Genomic DNA, 26,933 nt, shown 5'->3' with positions numbered 1-26,933 from the left:
AGCAGTTCAAGGAGATGAACCACATTTTCTGAACAGCAGACAGTAATAGTGGCTTTAATATCAAGGTCTGAAAAAGTATGTTGCATGCACGTGGGGACAAAAGGAGAACGGAACAGAGAAGGGGAAAAGAGATCAAACTGATAATGAAGGGGTTCGAAAGAGTACGAGAGAGAAAATGTGAAGATTTCACTGGTAGTGGGGAGAAACAGAGAGCAAAGACCTTACACTTCTACCAACAGTGGTTCAGGTCCAACTTTTTCAGAGAATGTGGAGAGAATATGGAACTTATTACATGGTGTATTTGAGAAAAATTACACATTCATTCATGGCAAATCTCAATAGGCATGAGGAACAAAGAAATAGAGATGCTGACAGGGTCCAAAAGAGGTGATGAGAAAAGATGTCCATTTGCGTAAAAACATGAGCGTAGACCTAATGGAATGAGTGAGTTATTAATTATTGTAACATGCGTCATTAGTTGGTCAACAATAATACCCAGTCCCATTCAACTTGACATAGTTTATGGTGCTTCTCCCAACTCTGCAATCTTTGTGATACAAATACCCCACGTAGTATTACAGGGAATTCTAGTTATTGACCACTGGAGATAAAATCAACAGTAAGACAGATCCACATCGGAAGCTGTGGTACGCGGCAATGGGGTCCACCATACTCTACACTCCAGTCTAGTTTCTCATGGGAGGAGTTGCATGCAAGTGAGGTATCAAAGCGAACATGGTACAAGATGCAACCTACAGATTGCAAGCGACAGATGTATTTTGCATTTTGAAATTAAGATAATGAATAGAGCCCAGTAGCACCTGTGCTAATCAGGCAATACATTCATCCTAAATGTTGACAAGCTTCTTGGGTACACCTAACAAGTCAAACTTTCCACCTCGTAGACAAAGTTAGCCAACCAAAGCAGGTTACCAAGCTTCTGATTTGCTCTTCGAGATGGCGCTTAAGTAGTGATGTAGAATGATGGATGAGGCTACGGTGATGTTGCTGAAGGTCAGGGCAGGTAATTGATTTAAAATGGACAATTTTACATTTTCAAACACCCTTAATTTTGCTCATGCTCCTTGGGATCTCATTCAATTGAATCAAATCCAACTACATTCACCATTGTTCTGCCACTCATTTCTTGTGTACATAACTGGATCAAAAGTTGTCGAGCAGCTGGATGGAGCTATGTCGCATGCCCAGAAACTAAAATGGATGGTGGTCAGGAAAGCATCGATAAAACATTTGAAATACTACTGACAACACTGCTATGATCTTAAATTGTATTTTGCATTCCCTGGTTATGATTGTATATCAGCTTTGACAGTTCCAAGTTCATCTTACAGTTTGAAAGTCAAACATCTTGGATGCTGGCAATCTGAAATACCACAGAATTTGACTCAAACAGTGGGAAGGTCTGAAAATGCGCATGGAGTGAGAAACAGTGTTCATGTCCTGGGTCAACATACTTTTGCCAGAATTGGAAAAAGCTAAAGAGCAATATTTTCCAGCTCTGAAAAATGTCACTGACCAGACATTTTAAGACCATAGAACCATAAGATGAAGGAAAGTTAGGCCATTTAGTCTATGGAGTTTGTTCTACCTTACAATCATGGCTGATGTTTCTCAACCCCATTCTTTTGGGTTCTCCTTGTAATCCTTGATTCCCCCTACCAATCTAGAATGTCTTAAGTACACTCTATGAATTGGTCTCTACAGTTTACTGCAACCATGAGTTCCACAGATTCATCACCCTCTGGCTGAAGAAACTCCTCCTGATCACAGTTGTAAAGACACATCCCAGAAGCTCTGCCCTTTGGTCCCAGTCTCCTGACTAGTGGAGGCATCTTCAATGTCCACTATCCAAATCTCTGTTTTCTCTGAATCACATACTCTATGTTTCAACCAGATCCCTTCTAATCTTTCTAAAGGTCCATCAAGTACAGATCCAGAGTCCTCAACTGCTCATTATGACAAACCCCTTGATCCCCAGGATCATTCTCATGAACTGCCACTGGATCCCCAATGCCAGCACATCGTTCCTTAGATACAGGGCCCAAAGCCGCTCAAAACCTTCCAAATGCACACTGGCCAAAGCCTTATGGAGGCTCAACATCTGTTCTTGTGTACCAGACCTCTCAAAATGAATGCTAACATACATTTGCCTTTATAACTGCCAAATGAATTTGCACGTTAACCTTGAGAATCCTGAACTAGGATTTAAGTCCCTCTGTGCTTCAGATTTCTGAAACCTTTCCTCGTTTAGAAAATAGCCTAACCCTCTGTTCTTCTGACCAAAATGGAAAACCTCATTTTCCCACATTGTATTCTGTGCGCCACATTGCCTAGTTTTCTCGCCTGTTCAAGTCCTTCTGCAGCCTCTCAGTTTCCCCTGCCCCTCTACCTATCTTTGTTATCTGTAAACTTGAACAAGGCCCATACTTCCTTTGTCCAGATTGTTAATGTACAGTTGTAGACCTAACACTGACTCGTAAGACCCTCAGACAAAGGTTAGGCCACTCAACCCATTGAGTCTGCTCTGCAATTCAATCATGGCTATCTTTCTCAATCCCATTCTCCTGCTTTCTTCACATAACCCTTGATCCCCTTGACAATCAAGAACCTCAGACTCAAATACACTCAATGACCTTGCCTCCACAGTCTTTCATGACAATGAATTCTAATTCATTGTAACTCATTCAGAACTTCTCTCATCACCAGTTGCCTCCTGAAAAACCCCCTTATTCCCCATTCTCTGCTTTCTGCAAGTTAACTAATCCTCTATCCACACCAGCATTTTGACCCTAACACCTTCTGTGACAGCATTTTGTCAAAGGCCTTCTGCAAATCCTAATAAATCACATCTACTGGCACTCCTCTGTCTAACTTGCTCATTACCTCTTCAAAGAATTCTATCAGATTTGTCAGGCATGACCTTCCCTTGATGATGTTGTGCAAAATGAGCCCTATTTTACTGCACACTGCCATGTACTCCACAATCTCCTCCTAAGCAATGAACTCTAAAATCTTACAAAAGATACCAAGCTAATCAGCTTATAATTCTGCCTCCCTCCATGCTTAAACAGGGGTGTTACATTAGCCATTTTCATGCAGAGAACCAAACAGGTTGGACAGCAGAAATGATAGCATCACAAGAATCAGATTGTGCACAAGGTATGACACTGATCAACAGGCATTGGTTTTCTATCTTTCCTTTGTACCTTAAAAAAAGGACCAGCACAACTGGAGTCGATAGAAAAATCAGGGAAAAAGATCTCTTCCCTGACTGAAGTCATAAGAAGATATGGACAAATGAAGATGGTTGCGGTGGTTGGATCATGCAATGTCATCTAAGCTCCAGGAGTTCCTCAAGGAAGTGTCTTTGATCAAACCATTTTCAGCTGTTAGAATTGTCTTCCCACCAATATAAGGCCAGAAGTAAGAGACTGGGACGTTTGTTCACTGGAGCAGAAAGGGATTAAAAACTGACAGTGGGTGCTGGATCAATTGGTAATTCTAAATCTGAGATGGATCAATTTTTGATAAGAAAAAGCTATTAAGGGATATGGGCCAAAGGCAGGTATATGGAGCTAGGCCTGAGATTAGCCATGATCTCATTGAACAGCAAAACTGGCTCAAGGAGCTGAATGGCCCATCCCTATAAACTGCACGCAGAATAAGAGAGTTTTGCCTCAACTGTAACACTTCTTTGAGCAAAATAGTGCAGATGACTCAAACAAGATAATCTAAAATGCGTAAATACAAAACGCAGGAAAAACATGTTGGCAGTATCTGGTTCACAACAAAACAAATTACTTCAGAACTGATGAAGGGTCAAAACTCTGAAATACTGACTGTTTCTCTCTTCACCGAGACTGCTAAATAGATTGGAGTATTGCTACAATTGTCTGTTTTTATTCATAAAAAATATTGGTCTGTTTGAACAGTTGTTTAGTAGTATTTCGATTTACTTCAAGACCATAAATTATTAAATGAACCACTGCACCATCTACCCCCCCCAGACTAAATCCTGATAATATAAATCCTGACTGAAATATCACCTCTGTCTCCTGATGGCAGCAAAACAATAGCTGTGTTTACAGAGATACCAAATTACACAGCAGAAATACTGCTGGAATATACATCCTTCAGACAGCAGCATAAACATTCCCAGGGTGGCCACTCTCCTCCTGTTCAAACATAACTTGGAGGTGCCAGTATTGGACTGGGGTGGACAAAGTTAACAATCCACAACGCCAGGTTATAGTCCAAAAGGTTTATTTGGAAGCACTAGCTTTTGGAGCACCGCTCAGTCATCAAGTGGTTGTGGAGGTTAAGATCATGCTCACAGAATGTATACCAAAGGAGTCCAGTGTCATGGAGATGCGATACAGTAAACAAACTTAGATGAAAACTTTCATCTTTTATAATGGGATATGCTGGTTTCTGTTCTTTGATATGTAAATCCCAGAACGAATTGTAAATTACATTCTCAAGGTAGCTCAGGTTTTTAAACAATAAGTGTGAAATCTGTCTGTGTCCCAATGCTATGCCAGACTGACAAACCCTCCGTATAGTTCTAAAGAGTTTTACATGGATTCATGCAGTGAAATAAAATGTAATTTTCCCAAAACAAATTCACCCTATAAGCTACACAGTGGACACCAATGAGTTTTATCCCACCAGACTTACCATGGACTACTCTTCAGTATCTGTCGCATTCTTGGACACATGCATTTCCATAAAGTACAGGCACCTCAGTAAATCACTATTGCAAACCCACAGACAACCTCATGATGCTGTGTAACTTTAGCTCCCACCTAAAACATTAGAATAGCCATCCCCAATAGACAAGCCCTATGTTCAGATGAGAGGGAACGTGACGACACTTAAAAGGATGAATTCATAAGAAGAGAGTACAACAGTCAACTCATCAACCAACAGTTGGAATGTGCCACAGCAAGAAACCGTAATGACCTCCTCAGGAGACAGATACAGGCTGCAACAGACAGGGTACCCTTCATTGTCCAGTACTTAGAGTCATGGAGATGTACAGCACGGAAACAGACCCTTCAGTCCAAATCGTCCATGCTGACCAGATATCCCAACCTAATATATTCCCATTTGCTAGCACGTGGCCCATATCCTTCTAAATCCTTCCTATTCATATACCCACCCAAATGCCTTTTAAATGTTGCAATTGCACTAGCCTCCATCACTTCCTCTGGCAGCTCATTCCATACACGTAGCACCTTCTGCATTAAAAGGTTGCCCCTTAGGTCTCTTTTATATCTTTCCCCTCTCACCCTAAACCTATGCCCTCTAGTTCTGGACTCCCCCACCCCAGGGAAAAGACTTTGCCTATTTATCCTATCCATGCCCCTCGTGATTTTAGAAACCTCTATAAGGTCACCCCTCAGCCCCAGACGCTCCAGGGAAAACAGCCCTAGCCTATTCAACCTCTTCCTATGACTCAAATTCTCCAACCCTGGCAACATGCTTGTAAATTTTTTCTGAAGCCTGTCAAGTTTCACAATATTCTTCCACATGACCTCCCAACTCCTGTAATCAATACTCTGACCAATAAAGGAAACCATATTAAATGCTGCCTTCACTATCATATCTACCTGCCAGCTCTTATACTCAATATTTCATACGATAAAGGCAAGCATACCATATGCCTTCTTGATCAACTCTATCCATCTATGCAGCCACCTTCAGGGAACAGTGGACCTGAACTCCCAGATCTCTATGCTCATCAATTTTTCCCAAGGCACTTCCCTTTACAGTATAGTTTGCTCTAGAATTAGACTTCCCAAAATGCATAACTTCACATTTGCCTGGATTGAACTCCATCTGCCACTTCTCTGCCCAACTCTCCAGTCTATCTATATTCTCCTGTATTCTTTGACAGTCTCCTAGGCATTCTGCTACTCCACCAATCTTTATGTCATCTGCAAACTTACTGATCAGACCAGCAGTGCCCTCTTTCAGATCATTTGTGTATATCACAAACAACAGTGGCCCCAGCACTGATCCCTGTGGAACACCACAGGTCACCTTTTCCCATTTCAAGAAACTCCCTTCAACTACTACTGTCTCCTGTTGCTCAACCAGTTCTTGATCCACCTAGTTAGAACACCCTACACACCATGTGACTCCATTTTCTCCATTAAGTTATCATGGGGAACCTTATCAAACGCCTTACCAAAGTCCATGTATATGACATCTACAGTCCTTCCCTCATCTATTAACTTGGTCACTTCCTCAAAGAACTCTATTAAGTTGATAAGGCACGATCTTCCCCGCACAAAATCATGTTGCCTATCATTGATAAGCCCATTCTTTTCCAAATATAAATAGATTTATCCCTCTACCTTCTCCAGCAACTTGCCCACCACTGACGTCCGGCTCACTGGGTCTGTAGTTACCTGGAAATGTTCCTACCACTCTTCTTGTACATGAGCAACCCTCCATTCCTCCAGCACCTCGCCTGTGCTTAAGGATGCTACAAAGATCTGTCAAGGCCCCAGCTACTTTCTTTCTCCCCTCCCTCAGCAACCTGGGATAGATCCCATCTGGTCCTGGGGACCTGTCCACCTTGATATCCTTTAGCCAACACAACATATCTTCCCTCCCACGTGTATACCCTGTCCCTAAAGATTCCCTTCAACAACTTGCCCTCCACCAATATCAGGCTCACCGGTCTATAGTTCCCTGGCTTGTCTTTACCACCCTTCTTAAATGGAGCACCACGTTAGCCAACTGCCAGTCTTCCGGCACCTCACCTGTGACTATCAATGAATCAAATATCTCAGCAAGGGACCCAGCAATCACTTCCCTAGCTTCCCAGAGTTCTGGGGTCTACCTGATCAGGTCCTGGGGACTTATCCACCTTTAACCGCTTCAAGACATCCAGCACCACTATCTCTGTAAAATGGACATTTTTCAAGATGTCACCATCTATTTCCTCATATTATATATCTTCTATGTCCTTTTTCACAGGAAACACTGATGCAAAATACTCGTTTCGTATCTCCCTCATCTCCTGTGGTTCCACACAAAGGCCGCCTTGCTGATCTTTGAGGGGCCCTGTTCTCTCCCTAGTTACCCTTTTGCCCTTAATGTATTTGTAAAAACCCTTTGGATTCTCCTTAATTCTATTTGCCCTCCTGATTTCCCTCTTAAGTATACTCCTACTGCCTTTATACTCTAAGGATTCACTCAATGTATCATGTCTATACCTGGCATATGCTTAATTTTTTTTCTTAACTAAACGCTTAATTTCTTTAGTCAGCCAGCGTTCTCTACACCTACCAGCCTTTCCTTTCTCCCTAAAAAGTGTCTGGACACTCGTTATCTCATTTTTGAAGGCTTCCCATTTTCCAGTCGTCCCTTTACTGGTGAACATCTGCCCCCAATCAACTTTTGAAAGTTCTTGCCGAATACCATCAAAATTAGCCTTCCTCCAATTTAGAACTTCAACTTTTAGATCTGGTCTATCCTTTTCCATCACTATTTTAAAACGAATAGAATTATAATCACTGGCCCCAAAGTGCTCCCCCACTGGCACCTCAATCATCTGTCCTGCGTTATTTCCCGAGAGAAGATCACATTTTGCACCTTCTCTAGTAGGTACATCCACATATTCAATCAGAAAATTTTCTGGTACACGCTTAACAAATTCCTCTCTATCTAAACCCTTAACAATACAGCAGTCCCAATCTGTTTGGAAAGTTAAAATCCCCTACCACAACCACCCTATTGTTCTTACAGATAGCGGAGATATCCTTACAAAATCGGTTTCTCACTTTCCCTCTGACTATTAGGGAGCCTATAATACAACCCCAATAAGGTGATCATCCCTTTCTTATTTCTCAGTTCCACCCAAATAACTTCTCTGGATGTACTTCGGGGAATATCCTCCCTCAGTACAGCTGTAATGCTATCCCTTATCAAAGTCTCCACTCTTCCTCCTCACTTGCCTCCCCTTCTGTCTTTCCTAGGAGCATTTGTATCCTGGAACATTAAGCTGCCAGTCCTGTCCATCCCTGAGCCACACTTCTGTAATTGCTATGATATCCCAGTCTCATGTTCCTAACGATACCCCGAGTTCATCTGCCTTACCTATTAACCTCTTGCATTGAAGTAAATGCAATTTAATTTATCAGTCCTACCTTGTTCTCTGCTTTGTCCCTGCCTGCCCTGACTATTGGACTAGCTCCTTTTCCCAACTGTTCCAGTCTCAGATTGATCTCTTTACTCACTATGTTCCTGGGTCCCACCTCCCACCCTTACTAGTTTAAATCTCCCTGAGCAACTCTAGCAAATCTCCCTGCCAGTACATTAATCCCCTTCCACTTCAGGTGCAATCCGTCCAATTTGTACAGGTCACTTCTACCCCAGAAGAGATTCCAATGATCCAAAAATGTGAATCCTTCTCCCATACATCAGCTCCTCAGCCATGCATTTGAGCCTTGGTGTGACCACACCTGGAAAGTGGTGTACAGTTTTGGCTGCCTTATTTGCAAAGGGGCATTGTTGGTATGGAGGAAGTTTATTGAAAATTTACCAGACTGATCCCTAGGATGGTGGGACTGTGATAAAAGGAGAGGTTGAACCAATTAGGATTATATTTGCTGGAGATCAGAAGAATGAGGGAGCATTTCCTGGATCTCTTTTTCCATATGGAGTAGGAAGGATGTTTCTGATGATGAGGAATCCAGAACCAGGTGTCAATGTCTAATGATATGGAGTAAGCCATTTAGGAGGAGATATTTCTTTAGCCAGAAAGTGGTGAGCTTCATAGAATTTGCTACCACAGCAAGTTAAGGCCAAAATGTTGTGAAATTTCACTGAGGAGTTGGATGTAACACTTGGGATTAAACAGATCAAATGATCTGGGATGGAAAGCAGGTACAGACCATTGAATTGTTAAATCAACTGTGATTTAATAAATGGCAGAGAAGCCTTGAAGGACTGAATGGCCTACTCCTATGTTTCCACAGAAAACTAGATGATGGTTAATCTCTCAAGTTGTGTTTACTTTTCCTATTCACTGATGAGGTTTTGCACGACTTCCTAGTAAATGCTGGAGCTAGGTATTTAAATTGCTGCCGGGAAAATGAAACTTTCAGCAATGGATTCTGTAACTTTTCTGCAACAGTTAGTGCATGTATATGTTTACAATAAATCTGCAATGCATTCCATACTATATCTTCAGTGAGTGCACATATACTGTACGTACAGATGCGATAGCTGCGTTTATCTTCCCTGACTATATTGTAAATGCAACTATAGTTTTGCACTGTATTTGGCATAATGGTAATATCACTGGCCTGAAGACGACCACCAGGCAATTGTTCTGGTGATATTGATTTGAATTCCATCATGGCAGATAGTGAAACTGGAATCTGCTGAAATCTGGAATAGAGACCATATAACCATTGGGTAAAAACAATGACTGCAAATGCTGAAAATCAAATACTGAATTAGTGGTGCTGGAAGAGCACAGCAGTTCAGGCAGCATCCAACGAGCAGCTGCTCGTTGGATGCTGCCTGAACTGCTGTGCTCTTCCAGCACCACTAATCCAGTACCATATAACCATTGCCAATTGTCATCCTTTTTTTAAGGAAGGAAGTCTGCAACCCTTAGCTATTCTGTCTTTTGTGTGACTCCACACCCACAGCAATGTGGTTGATTCCTAACTGCCCCTTGGATAAGTAAGGATAGGCAACCTAGGCTGGCCAAGCCAGCAATAACCACACCCCATGAATGAATAAAACAATTTGCAAATTGGCATTGTACAGAAAATCATCCAAGTGGGGGAGCAACAAGAAATGAAGCAGTGGGTGATTGTTGTGGTGGATGGTAACTGCTACTCTCTGCACGAGTCCAAACTGCTATGTTGCCTGTCTGGTGCTGAGTTTAAAACACAAGAGTGAGAGGAATTTGTCATGGCTGGGGTCCATGTAAGTACCAACAGCACAGGCAGAGAATTGAAGGAAATTCTGCAGAGTCATTTAGGACAGCTAGACGATCAACTAAAATGCAGAACCTCTGTTCACAATTTTAACTACTTGGTTCTAGCAATAGATATGAATTAGGTGAAAGAGAGAGAGGAACGTGGTGTAATTACAATCAGTAGGGAAGAGGCACCAAGCAAACTACAAGCGTTGCTGACTAATGAGTATCCAGCTCCAGACAGATTTCATCCACGCCTTGATAGGTGGTCAATGAGCTAGTAATACCTTGATGTTTGTTTTCCAAAATTCCCTAGATTCAGGAAAGGTTTCCTTGCAGTAGCAAGCAGCAAACTCTATTCAAGAAGGGAAGGAGGCAGAAAATAAACCAAGACATCAGTTAGTTTGACATCTGTTGTGTAGATCTTCGAATAGATTATTAGAAATTATACTGTGCATTTAGAAAAAAAAAGAGATAATCGAGAAGAGTCAGAATGGCTCCACAGGGAAATAGCATTTAACTAATTTTTTGGAGTTCTTTTGAAAACAATGTCCACAGTGGATAAAGGGGAACTTGTAATTTAGGTGGATTTCCAGAAAGCATTTGGTAAGGTGCCACACTCCTACGTTACTGTGGAAGGCAAGTTCAATGCAGGGTTAAATCAGCATGGATACCATTGGCTGGTAGAATACAGTATGGCTAAGTTGTTGGAGGGGTTTCTGAGGGACTTGTATGCACTTGGACTAATTTGGGATAGTCAATGTGGAGAAATCGTGTCTCACTAACTTGAATGAGTTTTTGGAAGAAGTGTCAGAGAGAATTCGCGAAGGCAAACTAGTGGATGTTGCCTGTACAGACTTCAGCAAGGCGTTTTACCAAGTTCCACATGGTAGACTGGTTAGCAAAGTTAGGTCAAATGGAATCCAGGGAGAGCTAGCCATTTAAGTATAAAATAGGCTCAAAAGTTGGGGACAGAGGGTGGTGATGGTTGAGCTGCCTTGGTAGTCTTGGTGGTAGTGGTGGTAGACCAGTGGTGAGCTGTAAGAGTTAACGCTGGGTCCACTTTTTTTGTCACGTAATAAATGATTTGGATGTAAATACAGGAGGTATGATTAATAAGTTTGGAGATGGTGTCAAAATATGTGGTGTAGCAGACAGCGAAGAGAATTCCTCAGAGTACAGTGGGACCTTGATCAGTTAGGCCAATGGGTCAAGGAGTGGCAGATGGAGTATAATTAGGTAAATGTGAAGTGCTGCATTTTGGAAGGGCAAATCAGGGCAGGACTTGTATACCTCAATGGTAAGGTCCTGGGGAGTGTTGCTAAACAAATAGACCTTGGAGTGTAGGTTCATAGTTCCTTGAAAGTGGAGTCACAGGTAGATAGGATAGTGAAGGCCGCCTTCTGAAAACATTTATAATGATGTTGCTAGGGTTGGAGAATTTGAGCTATAGGGAGAGGCTGAATAGGCTGGGGCTGTTTTCCCTGGAGCATCAGAGGCTGAGAGGTGACATTGCAGAGGTTTGTAAAATTATGAGGGGCATGGATGGGTTGGGGGAGTCCAGAACTAGAGGGCATAGGTTTAGGGTGAGAGGGAAAAGATATAAAAAAAAAGAGACCTGAGGGGCAACGTTTCCATGCAGAGGGTGGTATGTGTATAGAATGAGCTGCCAGAGGAAGTGGTGGAGGCTGGTACAATTACAATTAAAAAGGTATCTGGATGGGTATAGGAATAGGAAGGGTTTGGAGGGAAATGGGCTGGGTGCTGGCAAATGGGACTAGATACGGTTGGCATATCTGGTTGGCATGGACGAGTTGGACAGAAGTGTCTGTTTCCATGGTGTATATCTCTATGACTATCAACTTTTGATCCCATCAATTTCCCCAACACCAATATAGATTTCCTTCATGTTCTCCCTTATTCCCCAGCATTCCCTTACATTTCTGTTGTTATGTGTTCTCCGCTGTGAACACAATGACCAGTATGTACAGTCATTTCTTTGTTCCCCATTATAAATACCCATTTCTGATCGTCGGGCCAACATTTGTCTTTGACCTTTTTCTCTTCACACACCTACACAAACTTTTATGATCAGTTTTTACATTCCTTGCCAGATTATTCTCATATCTAAATTTTCCTTTCAACTCTTGGCCCTCCTTGTTGAATTTTACACTGTTCCCACTTCTTAAGTCTGTTGTTTTTTTCTGGTCAATTTATATGCCACCTCCTTGAATCGCATACTGTACTCCATAACATTTAGCAACCTTTTTCCATTTTTCTCCTGCACCTGACAGGAATGACCAAATGTTGCAGTTCATCCATGCGCTTGAGTATTTAAATTGCCTTTCCACCATCATCCCTTCAAGTAACATTCCCCAATCTATCCAGATTAATACTGATACCAACACTAATAGTATTTAACACTCAACTTTACTCAGAAAATGGCTGAAAGATCCATTCAGTTCAAGGGTCCAGCCAAAAAAAAAGGTGGAATTAAAGAAATCAATATTTATGAGAAAATAATGCTGGAGAAATGAATGGGGTTAAACGCTGACAAATCATCAGGGTCCAATAACACACATCCCTGAATACTTCAGAAATACATGAAGCATTAGTGGCCACTTTCCAAAATTCTACTAACTCTGGAACAGTTCTTAGAATTTAAGGTTGCAAAAGGTAACCCACTATTTAAACAGAATTACAGAGACCTGTTAGCCAAACATCAGTGGTAGGAAATATGCTGGAGTCTACTATAAAATGGGATAACAATATTTGCAAAACATTAGCAGGATTGGACAAAACCAGCATGGATTATGAAAGGTAAATCATGCTTAACAAATCTGTTGGAATTTTCTGAAGATCTAATTAATACCAAGGATGAGAACCAGTGATCAGATATATTTCTATTTTCACAAGGCTTTTGATGAAGTCCTGTCCAAGAAGCTAGTGGAACAAAACTAAAAATACATAGGAGTGTGAAAACACATTGGCATAGAGAGAAAATAGGTTGCTTAATAGGAAACAAAAAAGTGTTAAAAAAGTATTTTCCCCAGGGTGGTAAACAATGACTAGTGGAGTACCACAAAGATGGCTACCTGGGCCTCAAGTAATCACTACATAGGTGTATATATGTGGACAGAACCAAATGCAACATTTGCAAGTTTGCTCACAGCAAAACTGGATAGGAATGCAAAGAGTGAAGAGGATGCATGGAAGCTTCAGTGTAATTTAGATAGGTCAAGCAAGTGGGCAAACAAAGGGCAAATGCAGCATTTGCAGCAAGTGGGCGGCACGGTGGCACAGTGGTTAGCACTGCTGCCTCACATCGCCTGAGACCCGGGTTCAATTCCCGCCTCAGGCGACTGACTGTGTGGAGTTTGCACGTTCTCTCCGTGTCTGCGTGGGTTTCCTCCGGGTGCTCCGGTTTCCTCCCACAGTCCAAAGATGTGCAGGTCAGGTGAATTGGCCATGCTAAATTGCCTGTAGTGTTAGGTAAGGGGTAGATGTAGATGTAGATGTAGATGTAGATGTAGATGTAGATGTAGATGTAGATGTAGGGGTATGGGTGGGTTACGCTTCGGCGGGGCGGTGTGGACTTGTTGGGCCGAAGGGCCTGTTTCCACACTGTAAGTAATCTAATCTAATCTAATCTAATCTACATGGCTGACGGTAAAAAAAGTTATACACTTTGGTGTGAAAAGCAGAACAGTATTATTTAAACAGTGATACATTAGTAAACACAGATGGGCATTCTTACACACCAGACAATGAAATCAGGCAGGAGCAGATTATTTCAGATGCTGGCATCTACTTTGAAAATAAAAATTGCTGGAAATCACAGCATGTCCAAACATCATCCATGGAGAGACAGGAAGCTAACAGACAACTGCATAAACTAACTCAGAAGTCAACTGGTATACTGACCTCTGTGCAAGAGGAATGGAGTTCAGAATTAAGGATATCTTACTGTAAATGTACAGGGCCTTGATACAATCACATCTGGAGCAAAGCATGTAGTTTTGGTTTCCTCAGCAATGTTATACTTGCCAGAGAGGGAGTGCAACAGATATTCATGCAGCTCATAACTGGGACAGCAGACCCTCTGGAGACTGGCAGATTAGCTCCATTGAGCCTGCTTTCACTTTGGTTTAGAAGGCTGAGTTTGAATGCAATTATAAAATTCTTGTACCGTGTACACGATGAGGATACTTAACCTGTCTGGGGTCTTATGAGAACCGGGGGATTACTGTCTCAGTAGGCAGGGTAAGCCCTTTAGATCAACTTTTTAAAAAATTTCTTCAACAAGGCTAGCAAACTTGTGGAATCCTCTGCCACAGAAGTCTATGGAGGCAAAGTTCACTGAAAATATTCAAGACATAGATACAGTTTTAGCTGTTAGGAGGCAAAGGGTATGGATAAACAGGAATATAGCACTGACAAAGGATAAGCCACAAATACACAATGGCAAAGAAGGGTCAAAGACCTTTTGCTCTACTACTGCTCTTGGTTTCGATATTTTGTTTATATACAATAAAAGGAAATAAAAGGTGGAAGACCTGGAGGAGTTAAAACTTTCATGCATATTTTCATTCATATATCAGGTGTTGCACTCATCTCAACACAGGCATTCAAACACTTATTTCTTCAAAGTTTGGGAGAAGATTTGTAGCTCGGGTGCTCGTTGTTGTGGTTCTGTTCGCCGAGCTGGCAAAACTAATGTAGTGTACAAAATCCCATGCAAGGACTGCACAAAACACTACATCGGACAAACAGGAAGACAGTTAACAATCCGTATACACGAACACCAACTAGCCACGAAACGACACGACCAGCTATCCTTAGTAGCTCCACACACAGACGACAAGTAACATGAATTCGACTGGGACAGCACTACCATTATAGGGCAAGCCAAACAGAGAACAGCCAGGGAATTCCTAGAGGCATGGCACTCATCCACAGACTATCAACAAACACATCGACCTGGACCCAAAATACCAGCCACTACAGTGGACAGCTCGAACTGACAACCGGAAGCGGCAGAGACAGGCCACTATAAATGCTGGAGGAAACAGCACAGAAACGCTTCACAGGAGGCTCCCAAGCACTGAGGATGTCACCTAGACAGGGGACGAAACGTTTGCAAGACAAATTCCCAGCTCGGCGAACAGAACCACAACAACTTATTTCTTAAGCCTCAGCCGAGAACAAATCCATTCAATTTATTTAGGGTATCTGGTCAGCATGTATGAATTGGATCAAAGGGTCTGTTTCCATCTCTATGACTCTTAAGTGTCTCTTAGAAAAGGAGGAAAACAAGTATACTTAGTTCACCAACTTAACAGTTCTAAGCATAAGTTTAAAAAACCATACCTTAAACTTGTCTGAAGATTGCGACATTGTTGAGATGGGAAATTCTCACCTATAAAACAAAGTTTTGTTTAAATATAGTGAAGAAACTGGCAAGAAATAAAAACAAGGCACTGCTACCAGTATGCAGGACACAAAATTGTGCAAATAATTCAATTGTACAACAAAATACAAAAAATACATTTGGCTGCCTTCAACTTAATTACTTACATGGCACACTGCAAGTATCCCTATCCTCATGGAATACTAACTGTTGAAGAAAGGACTCTTCTGGCAACCAGTAGAAAGAAAAAACTTTGCTGTGAAATGCAAAGAATGCAGTTTCCTGTATTTGTTTTTATTTAAAAAGGGAACAAAGCTACACGAGCAAGGTATTGTTTACTGTTTATCATTTACTGTTTAACTCATGCACCCGAACCTTCAACACCATTCTGATAATATACGTGAAACCCAATCTTTGAGGATCCCATAGGGCTCAATGCTGAATCCAGTTAAATGATTAAAGTCAACAATCAAAACAAGTCAAGATATTATCTAAATTAGCATCAATTTCAGAGTTCGCAAAGCAAGATTTATTCATTCTTAACCTCAATTCATTTTTCATGGGATTTTGTAGTCAAATTACTGAATTAAATGAATAAGTGGCCATTCATTGAGTATATAGACATTTAAATACTTTTCTCCCGAGAGAAAAAAAAGAGAGGAATGAAGCAACACATTATGCTACTCTTTGATTTTACTTTTGACCTGGGGAGTAAAAATAACATGGTCAATAGAAATGCAATCTGATGCAAAACACTTCTTCTTAGGACATGTATGCTCAAGAAATGTTAAAGCTCAAACAACATTCAAGAAGCTTGACACCATCTCGGACAAAGTAGCCCGCCAAATCCACAAACATCCACTAAGTTCTCACATGTTGCTACAGAGCACTGTGTACCATTTGCAAGATGCACTACAGAAATTCACCAAAGCTCCTTGGACAGCACTTTCTCAACCCACAAACACAACCATTTAGAAAGACAAAAGCAACAGATCATGGGAACACCACCACTTGCCTTTTCCACCCTGACATGGAAACAGTTGCTGTTCCTTAGGTGTCACTAGGTCAAAATCCTGAACACCCTCCTTAACAGTATTATCAGTCTACCTAAAGCACATGGACAGCAGCTGTTCAGGCAGCAGCTCAGTACCACCTCCTCAAGGGCAACTAGGGGTGCGCAATAAATGCTGGTCCAATCTGCCATGCCCACCAGTGAGTGAATGAAAAAAAAATTACTTTGACAGTTCTTGTTGCGAGTGATAATGTCCCTACCTCAAACAGTAAACCCAGGTTCAACTCCCACCTACGCAAGACACACATCATAATATGTTTGAAAAAGATTAACTACAAGTAATTCCCATTTGCTTTCACTGCTTAATGCACCTGCATACTCTGCTCCTTACAAGTACACCTTTGTCTCTGAACAGTTACAAGTTAGACATTTTTATTATTCCGCTTTTAAAAATTTTTACAATGTCAATAACCTCATTTCCCAGAACTTCTAGTAGCCTAGAAACCAGGCTTGAGCTAAGGTTCTAAATCCATTAGCAGAGTAGCGGCACCAGTTCTTACCCGTAAAAGCTATCTCTGGCTACTCCCCTTATTTCTGTAAGCAAGCTGTCTTCATCCAGAATTTGGTATTAAAATTCCAAAAACACCACATGTCCTTAATCAATAAGCAGCAATAGAATTGCAAAAGTTTGCAGAGGAAGAGAAACTCATTAACAGGTCTGAGTATGCTTGACTAATTAAGCTACATGCACATCTAAGTGGGAACCCTGGATCAAGCCAGGCCAAAATGGCCAGTTGTTTTGGCTAGTACATCATAATGAGTAACTCGTCTAAGCTAATGTGGAAAAGGTCATGAGGTAATCTCGCTCAGCTCACAAGCCCAGCATCATTGTCCTATAAAATGGCTTTTTTTTAAAAAAAAGATCTTAGATTCCCAGAATGCAAATTAAATTCAAACATTCCTGGATCTTGAGCTCCAGGGAACAGCACACAAACATTCAATCCACAACAAGCCAGTGTTCGCTCAAATCAGACCACAAAAGAGTTAATCTTTCCACCAGCTTCCACTCTGTCTCTCTCGCCCCTTCTCTGCCTCCCTCGAACCCTTCGGTAAGTGAATGTAATTTACAGAAGAATGTTCTCTCTCTCTCACATATGAACAACTTCCAACTTTTTTACTATATCAGTTTCAGCCTTCATGTTTTCCTAGCTTGTACAGGTAATGAGACATTCACCTTCCAGAACAGTCAAGATGAGGGAACGGAGCTTCATAAATTTAATTCTGCTCAGAGCGGTATACGCAAAAACATTTCAGGACTTTTCTATTATGTGCATATTCCACTCAGCTTATTAAATTAATGTTCTTTTCCTATTGAGGATGAGTTTTTTGTTAAGAGTCTTCAATATAGACCAGAAATTTAGTTATAGAACAAGAACATAGAACAATACAGCACAGAACAGGCCCTTTGGCCCTCGATGTTGTGCTGACCTGTCAACTTATCTAAGCTCATCCCCTTACACTATCCCACCATCATCCATGTGCTTATCCAAGGATTGTTTAAATCTCCCTACTGTGGCTGAGTTAACTACATTGGCAGGCAGGGCATTCCACACCCTTACCACTGAGTAAAGAACCTGCCTCTGACATCTGTCTTAAATCTATCACCGTTCAATTTATAGCTATGCCCCCTCGCACAAGCCGACGTCATCATCCTAGGAAAAAGACTCTCACTGCCTACCTATCTAACCATCTGATCATTTTTTACGTCTCTATCAAATCCCCGGTTAGCCTTCTTCTCTCCAATGAGAACAGATTAAAGTCTCTCAGCCTTTCCTCATAAGGCCTTCCCTCCAGACCAGGCAACAGCCTGATAAATCTCCTCTACACCTTTTCCAATGCTTCCACATCCTCCCTGTAATGAGGCGACCAGAACTGTACACATTAGTCCAAGTGCGGCTGCACTAGCGTTTTGTACAGTAACAGCATCATGGCTCTGGAACTCAATCCTTCTACCAATAAAACTGTATACCTTCTTAACAGCACGATCAACTGGGTGGCAACATTCAGGGATCTATGTACATGGACATCAAGATCCCTCTGCACATCCACACTACCAAGAATCTTTCCATTGACCCAGTATTCTGCCTTTCTGCTATTCTTCCCAAAGTGAATCACCTCATATTTAGCTGCATTGAACTCCATTTCCACCTCTCAGTGCAATTCTGCAACTTATCCAAGTCCCCTGACAATGTGCAACATTCTTCCACTGTCCACTACTCCACAGACTTTAATATCATCTGCAAACTTACTAACTCATCCACCTTTGTCATTTTTATGAATGACTTGGATACAGGCAAACAGCAGTGGTCCCAAAACAGATCCCTGTGGCACACCACTAGCAACCGGACTCCAGGCTAAATATTTTCCATCAACCACCACACGCTGCCATCTTCCAGAAAGCCAATTTCTAATCCAAACAGCTAAATCACCCTCAATCCCATGCCTCTCCATCAGCCTCCCATGTGGAACCTTATCAAAGGCTTTCCTGAAGTCCACGTACACCACGTCAATTGCCCTACACTCATCCACATGCTTGGTCACCTTCTCAAAAAACTGAGGTTTGTGAGACATTACTTGCCCTTGATGAAACCATGTTGACGATCTGAAATCAAAGTGTTGCTTGCTAGATGATTATAAATCCTTATAATCCTTTCCAAAACTTTTCTTTCAACAGATGTAAGGCTCACTTGTCTATAATTACCTGGGTCAGCTCTACTGCCCTTCTTGAAATTTGCAATCCTTCAGTCCTCTGGTATTAAACCTGTAGATAATGATGACTCAAAGATCAAAGCTAAAGGCTCCGCCATCTTCTCCCTAGCTTCCTCGGGAATGCTCAAATAAATCCCACCCAGCCCAGGGGACTGGTCTACTTTCACTCCTCCTAGAATTTTTAACACCACCTCCTTACTAACCTCGATCCTTTCTAGTCTAAGGACCTCATATCTCATTCTCCTCCTTGACCATATTCTCCTTTTCCCGAGTGAAAACTGATGAGAAATTCGTTTAGCACCTCTCTGATCTCCATAGGGTCCACACACAACTTCCCACTTCTGTCTTTGACTGGCCCCGTTATCCAACATCCAACTGTGACATATGCATGCCTCCAGCCCCTGAGGTAAGGAGGAAGGACTGCCACACATTCCACAAGTAAATAAATGTTATCACCTTATTTACACCAATCCATTGACACGAAGAACAGATGTCCTTAAATCATCTGAACAAATGGACTACCCCACCAACCCCCAGTGGTCAACTGCTTTCCAACATCTCCTTAGCAGATGTGCAAGGCTACCTGTTTTCTCAACTGTAAATAGCAGAGGCTGGCCTTTTCAGCATTCCTAATCACAGAAACTTCTACTTTGTTTTCTATCCATTAACCAAATGCTCCAGCCATGCTAATCTACGATCCTGATTCTACAGCTTTTATCATCTCTAACCTTCCCTACGGAATCTTATCAGATGCCTTTTAGAAATTAAGTGTGTATATCTATCCTGCCAGTTACAAGCTCAATTTGCACATCACTCAACATCTAAACTAATATCAAGTGATTGTACATACAAAATGTAAGAATACTTACCCGAACAAATATGCCACAATTCATGCTATTTTGAAATTAACTACTGGAAATTGGGTTAAGTAATTTATAATACTCTGACTTCAAACTGGGAGTGCAAGTCACTAAAAATAGGCACTCAAAAAATAGGAATGAAGAGCATTAACCATGGCCCACGTCTATGACTTCCTGCTTCTTCTGAATATTTCCAGAAAAGGCAGAGAAAATACCATACGTTTCACATCACATAGCAGACTAACCACAACTTTGAGACACTGCTATGTACACAGCTGTCATTGGTCAACATAAATCCCTCATTAAAGATTTACAAACTATTGCCACATTTGAGTGCAATTTTTTTTAAACAAAGAACAAGGTTAGTGGGACCAAGATGATCAATAAATTCCTTTCCAAACCTAGAGAATGGAGAAAGTTTTAAAATCAATGATCCAAGTCAATTTTTCAGGAAACTTTTAAAACCAGTTTATTATAAAATGAAAACCCAAATGAAGTACAATAACAAACTACTGCACGTAATAAAGACCTAAGTTTGGGCAGGCCTTCAGCATTTGTATGCACAATTGCGGGAAAGCACACTGCTTTGACGATCAGCTTCAGTTCTAGAGAAGGTTCAGCTTCAAAGTTTCCAGAAAGCATTTGAAACTAAGCCAAAGCAAAGGCAGAAGTATTACTGGCTCAAAGCACATGCACAAATTAGAGGTAATGAAATACTGAAGTTCGTACCATTTTCTGAAGCTAAACAAGATAATACAATAACCTCAGATGTTTTTTCCAGGAGTATAACCGACCAATAAGGAGGGAAGAAAGTGAGGACTGCAGATGCTGGAGATCAGAGTCAAAAAAAAGTGGCGCTAGAAAAGCACAGCACGTCAGGCAGCATCCAAGGAGAAGAGTCGACATTTTGGGTAAAGCCCTTCATCAGGTAGAGTGATATTATCACTAGACTGTTAACCCAGAAACCAAGGCAATATTCTGAGGACCTGGGGTTGGAATTCCACCACAGCAGTTGCTGGAATTTGAATTCAATACGTATCTGGAATTAAGAGTGTAACAATGACCATGAATTGATGTTAAAAAAAAACCCATCTGGTTCACTCATGTCCTTCAGGGAAGGAAATGCCATCCGGACCTGGTCTGGCCTGCACTGATTCCAGACCCATAGGGTGACTCTTAACTGCCCTCTTCGCTGCAATTACAGCAAAGGGTATTAAATGCTGCCTAGGCAGCAACAACCTCATCCCATGAATGATGAAAGAAGATCCAAGCACCATAAGGGGACTTTGGATCAGAGACCAAAGTTTGATCAAATATTTCAAAAAATTTTCAATATTTCTGTTGCTTTTTTTGGGAAAGGGGAAAAGGAGATGAATTGAGGGAGAGACAAAGAAACAAAAGTGGTTGGAGGGCTTTAGGTGGGTAATTCTAGAACTTTAGAATAGAGATATCTACATCTTAAGACAGCTACTAATGGCAGACCAAAATAATAGAAAAACGCAACGGTCAAAACGAAAAAAAGGTTTGTAAGGCTGAAACTGAAAGGAAAATGAATTCAGGGAAGAATTCAGATTCCAAACAACAGACAAGTCCTCCATACAATTCCAAGAGAAGTCATACAAAATAATATCCAAATGTTCAAACCCATAATTCAGTAATTTAGTGAACAAACAGAGATTCAGCCACCCACAATTGTCAATCAGTCTCCAAACTACTTAGTGATTGTTGATGACAAAGGCCCTCTGTCTGCCAACACTGATAGGATCGATTCCAAGTTATCTAAACAGTTGTGGGTGCAAACAATAAGGCAGAAGCCTTCAGACCTCTGGAAAAGAAGGATCTGTCTTCCTCTGTTCTTTGGGAAAATAAACAATTAAAGCCTGAAGAAAGTCAGTTTATTTTCCAAATAGTTGCTGTAAACTGTTCCTTTAAAAATCAATATATCAGAGACTTAAATTTTTGAACTGATTGGAATGGATTCCCTGCAAGGAAGTGAAAATACTCAAGACAAGCAGAACCAAGCAGCAGCAAATCCTGCCAAGCCAAAAGAATCATCTTAGCGATTTCTGTTTTTGTTTATTTCAGATCTCCACCATCAGCAGTTCTTAGTTTTATTTTAGTAGAGAAATTGGGAAATCTTGCCTACTTTTTAAAAACCTTGAACTTGGAATTAGGCAGGGCTTGATTTCCAGCACACCACTCCAGAAAAACAGCACAAAAGTTGATTTAGCCCATCTACCAATTAAAAGTTGTTCTGCTATGTTTGTTTGCAGGAAATGCACATTTCAATGCAAAGAACTGACGAATTGGGAATGCTATTTGCAAAGTGCGAACTTTTAAAACATGTGTTGGTTGTAACACGATTACAGTGAGAATGCACATAGCCTTGCATGTGACACATCTGCTGCAGAAAACGCGGGAAAGTGCTTGTTCAGGAGAATTGGGGACATCTCTTCTCAGTGTCAATGGATCGGTGTAAATAAGGTGTTAACATTTATTCACTTGTGGAATGTGTGACAGTACTTCCTTCTCACGCCAGAGGCGTACATTTCACAATAGGAGTTTGGATAACTAACTTGCTGGATTATCTCAAAGACTCTTCACAAAACACATACTCAACAGGAAAAGAACTTTTAATTTAATAAGCTGAGTGGAATATGCACATAATAGAACAACCCTGATACATTTCATGTACACCAGACTGAACAGATTTGAATTTATGAAGCTCAGCTCTCTCATTCTGACTGTCCTAGAAATGGGAATGTCTCATTACCCTTACAGGCTAGGAAAACACAAAGGCTGAAAGTGGCATAGTAAAATGCTAGAGAAAGAAAACTTTCTTCTGTAAATTACATTCACTGACTGAAGGGACAGAGACAGAAACAGAGATATGACGAAAGCTGGTGGAAAAATAACCCTTTGTGGTCTGATAGGAATGAAAACTGGCTTGTCATGGATTGAATGTTTGTGCATTGTTCCCTGGATCCAGAGATCCAGGAATGTTATGAATTTAATTTGCATTCTGGGAATTATGATTCTAAAAGAAAAAGCCATTTTGTAGGATAATGATACTGGAAAGATTATGTGAGCAAGATTACCTCATGACCTTTTCCGCATAACTTAGAGTCATCTTTTGTTATGATGCACGAACCAAAACAACTGACCGTCTGGTCTGGCTTGATCCAGGGTTACCGCTTTGATGTCCATGTAGCTTAATTAGTCAAGTGTACTCCGATCTAGCAATCAGTTTTACTTCTCTACAAACTTTTGCTATTTTATTGCTGCTTATTGATTAAGGACAAGTGCCATTTCTGCAATTTTGATACCAAATTCCATATAAAGACAGCTTGTTTGCAGCAATAATGGGAGTAGCGTGAGAGAGCTCTTAGGGATAAAAGCTGACGCCACTACTCTGCTGAAGGTTGTAGAACCTTAGCTCAAGCCTGCCTTGTAGTTATTTATGTTATCATGTAACATGGATGCCATTGGTAAATAAAGGTAATCATTTAAACTAAACTGTCTGTAAGAGTTTTATATTCTGGACTACCACTGAGTATACTCTTGGTTTGTCCCAGAGATCAGAGTCCATTAGACATTACCTCAGCTGTTTCAAATAGGTACTTGAACAACAGTACCAACACTTGAAGTGCGGTTTCTAAAGCACAATTTTTCTCTAATGCAGAGTTGTACAAGAACACAACCATTGCATTGTAGAAAAACTGACTATGTTAACAGATCATTCAAAAAATTTTCTGGCATCCAGATCCACACCATCACCAAAAGCTGATCTGCCCTTCATCGGGCTATATCCTGTGCACCAAGTCTCAGTGACATGCGTCCATAAGATTGAGATGTATTGTTTACTGACAAATAAGCGAACAGACAGGACAAAAACATGACCCCTACCAACATCCAGAGGTGGTGACAATAATGATTGCACAAACGTGTTTCTGATACTGATCGAGGGATAAATATTCATCAAGACACCTGGAAAAACTCGCCTGCTTTTGTTCAACATAGTGTCATCTGATTTTCTTTATGAAGCATTCATCTGAGGGGTAAATTTGGTATGGCATTAGCACTCATCCCTTCTAAGGGGGAAAAAAAAAAGAGTGAGCATTTAAGCAACTGTGAATAATAAACCAGACCAGAGACAATATCAAAGCAGACATTTAAGCGTGGCTTACACAAATGCAAGGAAATATGGAAATCCAACAAAGCAAAAGGAAATCATGAAGCAATACAAGGACAGAACAAAACATTGAAATAGAAAAACTTCTGTGAGATTCATTAAGTTACACAAAGAGTATGTTGGTGGACCAATGAAAGACAATATACGTGAGAACTATAAAAGGGGTAATAATTGCAGACCTGTTAAGTTCATACTGCATCCATTTTCACAATAGAGAAAAAGACATTTGAACTTGCAAGGGAATCTGAAAATAATTGAAGCTGAGGAATTTACTGAATTTAATGGAGAACACAATGGGATACAATGGGATACAATGGGATACAATGGGATACAATGGGATACAATGGGATACAATGGGATACAATGGGATACAATGGGATAAAATCTCCATATCCAATGGTTGTCACCCTCAGGAATCAAGAGTAAAAGAAATTATTTCCAAGGGTTTCATATAATCAAAAATTACACCTCTGGACTTAAAATGCCAATCCATCATTTAATGCAGGAAGGAAGAAGGGAGAAACTAGGAAACTAAGATCTGACAGTCAGTTTCATCTTAGATGTGTGGAACTTATCCGTAGGAAACATTATTGGTCAGAGTATTGAGTACAGGAGCTGGGAGGTCATGTCGCGGCTGTACAGGACATTGGTTAGGCCACTTGTGGAATATTGCATGCAATTCTGGTCTCCTGCCTATCGGAAAGATATTGTGAAACCTGAAAGGGTTCAGAAAAGATTGACAAGGATGTTGCCAGGGTTGGAGGATCTGAGCTATAGGGAGAGGTTGGATACGCTAGAGCGGTTTTCCCTGGAGTGTCAGAGGCTGAGGGGTGACCTTATACAAGTTTATAAAATCATGAGGGCATGGATAGGATAAATAGACAAGACCTTCTCCCTGGGGTGGTTTTGGGTCCGGGGGGCAATGGATAAAAGGGACCTAAGGTGCATCTTTTCACACAGAGGGCAGTGCGTGTATTGAGTAAGCTGCCAGAGGAAGAAGTGGTGGAAGCTGATATAATTAAAGCATTAAAAGGCATTTGGATGCATATATAAATAGGAAGGGTTTGGAGGGATATGGGCTGGGTGCTGGCAGGTGGGACTAGATTAGGTTGGGATATCTGGTTGGCATGGACGAGTTAGACCAAAGGGTCTATTTCTGTGCTGTATATCTCTGTGACTCTATGTGACTGAGCATTTGGACAAAATCAAAGAGACCAGCATAGAGTTATGAAACATTTGACTAATCCAGATAAATTCCTGAGGTGTTGACAGGAGCTGGTAGGAAATAAGGGAAGTATCCAACTGCCAGGATGTAAGATCTGATGTTCAAGGGTAATACTATATTAATTGAATCCAAGTTGGCAAATTACACAACAATTGTCTAGAAAGTCTAGAAAGTAGCAAAATTTTAAAATGTCATTATGTAACGAGATCTCAGCCAGAATAGTACATCCAATTCAACAGTGGTGGTCTAGGTACCACAGTTCAGAAAACAGATATGGAGCTTGGAAATGCAGTGAATCCCAAGAGCATAAGAACATGTTGCAATAGGTTGTACTTTCAGAAGGGGAAAGTGAGGGTAAGGGGGTCAGGAAGAAGAAATTATTACAATTTTATCAAGTCAAGATTATAGGATACACAAAAAAAAAATGAAGTCAGTAAGCCTTGCAGAAGGAATATTTCACAAAATTTTGTTGTAAGGCCATGAGGAACTGGAGATTTCCCCAGTTGCTTATATACAAAGAAGCAGCAGCAAAACAAATAAGCTGGCTGAACACAAGTTCAAGTGACCCTGTCGTTTGCTTTCAACACAAAACCCAACTCTCAACCTTGGCTCATGAAAGAAACTGAACTTATCACTAACCACACAACTCAATCACACATTCTACTGACTACTTTTCAGACTGACTAAATCCAATACTACGAACAATGAACTGACAGATTCCTGGTCGAGACATTCGTGCAAAGCGTAGTTGCCCAGCACCAAGTTCTGTATTTGTAAATGCTGCTGTGTCTGGCCTGTATAAAGCATTTACTGTGCAAAATAAACAAAGGCATATAGATATAAAAAAGGTGATTCGTGCTGTGTTCACGAGGGCAAAATCCTGCAACTCCCTTCATAACACCACTACAGATTGGCCCAGTACCATCATCACCTCCTTCTCCAGATCCATGAAAACTGGCCTGACCAGAAGCAGTTACATTCTCAAAAGTTTTTAAATGTTACAGCAGGCATTAGATGAATTGGACTTAATATTTACTGACAAGAGCAGAGTTACTTATAACCCTAGGTTTATTTTAAAATTAATCGGATGTGAATGTCACTGACTATGCCAACACTACAACCTATTCCTAACTACCTAACTGTATCAGGACCGGCAGTCCATCTGCTGTCATCTTATCCAGCAGGATTTCGACCCAGCAACAGGGGAGGCATGACAATCTAGCTCAAATTTCTGGAAATTGGACAGGCTAGGGTTAGAGTGGGCAAAGAAGTGGCTGACAGAATACGATGTGAGAAAGCAAGAGCTTATGAGTTTTGATCGGAAGAATAGAAACAGACTATTTTCTAAATGGGGAAAGCCATACTTAGCTCAACCTCTTGTTTCTCAAAACTTAATTATTTCCCTACCTGCTCATACCCTATACACATTGGCCTTGGATAAAGTCCTAAAAGGATTTACAAGAATGATGTGTCATATGAGGAATGGCTGAGGACT

The 26,933-nt window shown here is 41.0% G+C and overlaps 1 protein-coding gene across 4 annotated transcripts in view; it reads right to left on the bottom strand.

Moving 5' to 3' along the window:
* Positions 1-26,933, bottom strand: part of LOC140479158 (septin-2) — an 80,431-nt gene that overhangs the window by 39,788 nt on the left and 13,710 nt on the right. For 3 of the 4 annotated variants that reach the window (XM_072573129.1, XM_072573126.1, XM_072573130.1), the window contains exon 2: positions 15,341-15,389. In XM_072573129.1, the coding sequence (XP_072429230.1) occupies positions 15,341-15,367 (27 nt within the window). In that variant the 5' untranslated portion in view covers positions 15,368-15,389. Of the gene's footprint in view, positions 1-15,340; positions 15,390-24,022; positions 24,042-26,933 lie in introns of those variants that run through there. The other variant, XM_072573127.1, reaches the window with a different exon arrangement.

The sequence above is a fragment of the Chiloscyllium punctatum genome, chromosome 6 (genome assembly GCF_047496795.1).
Source record: "Chiloscyllium punctatum isolate Juve2018m chromosome 6, sChiPun1.3, whole genome shotgun sequence".
Classification (NCBI taxonomy): Eukaryota; Metazoa; Chordata; class Chondrichthyes; order Orectolobiformes; family Hemiscylliidae; genus Chiloscyllium; species Chiloscyllium punctatum.
Note: the sequence above shows the minus strand (reverse complement) of the source record. Positions and strands in the feature narration are given on the sequence as shown.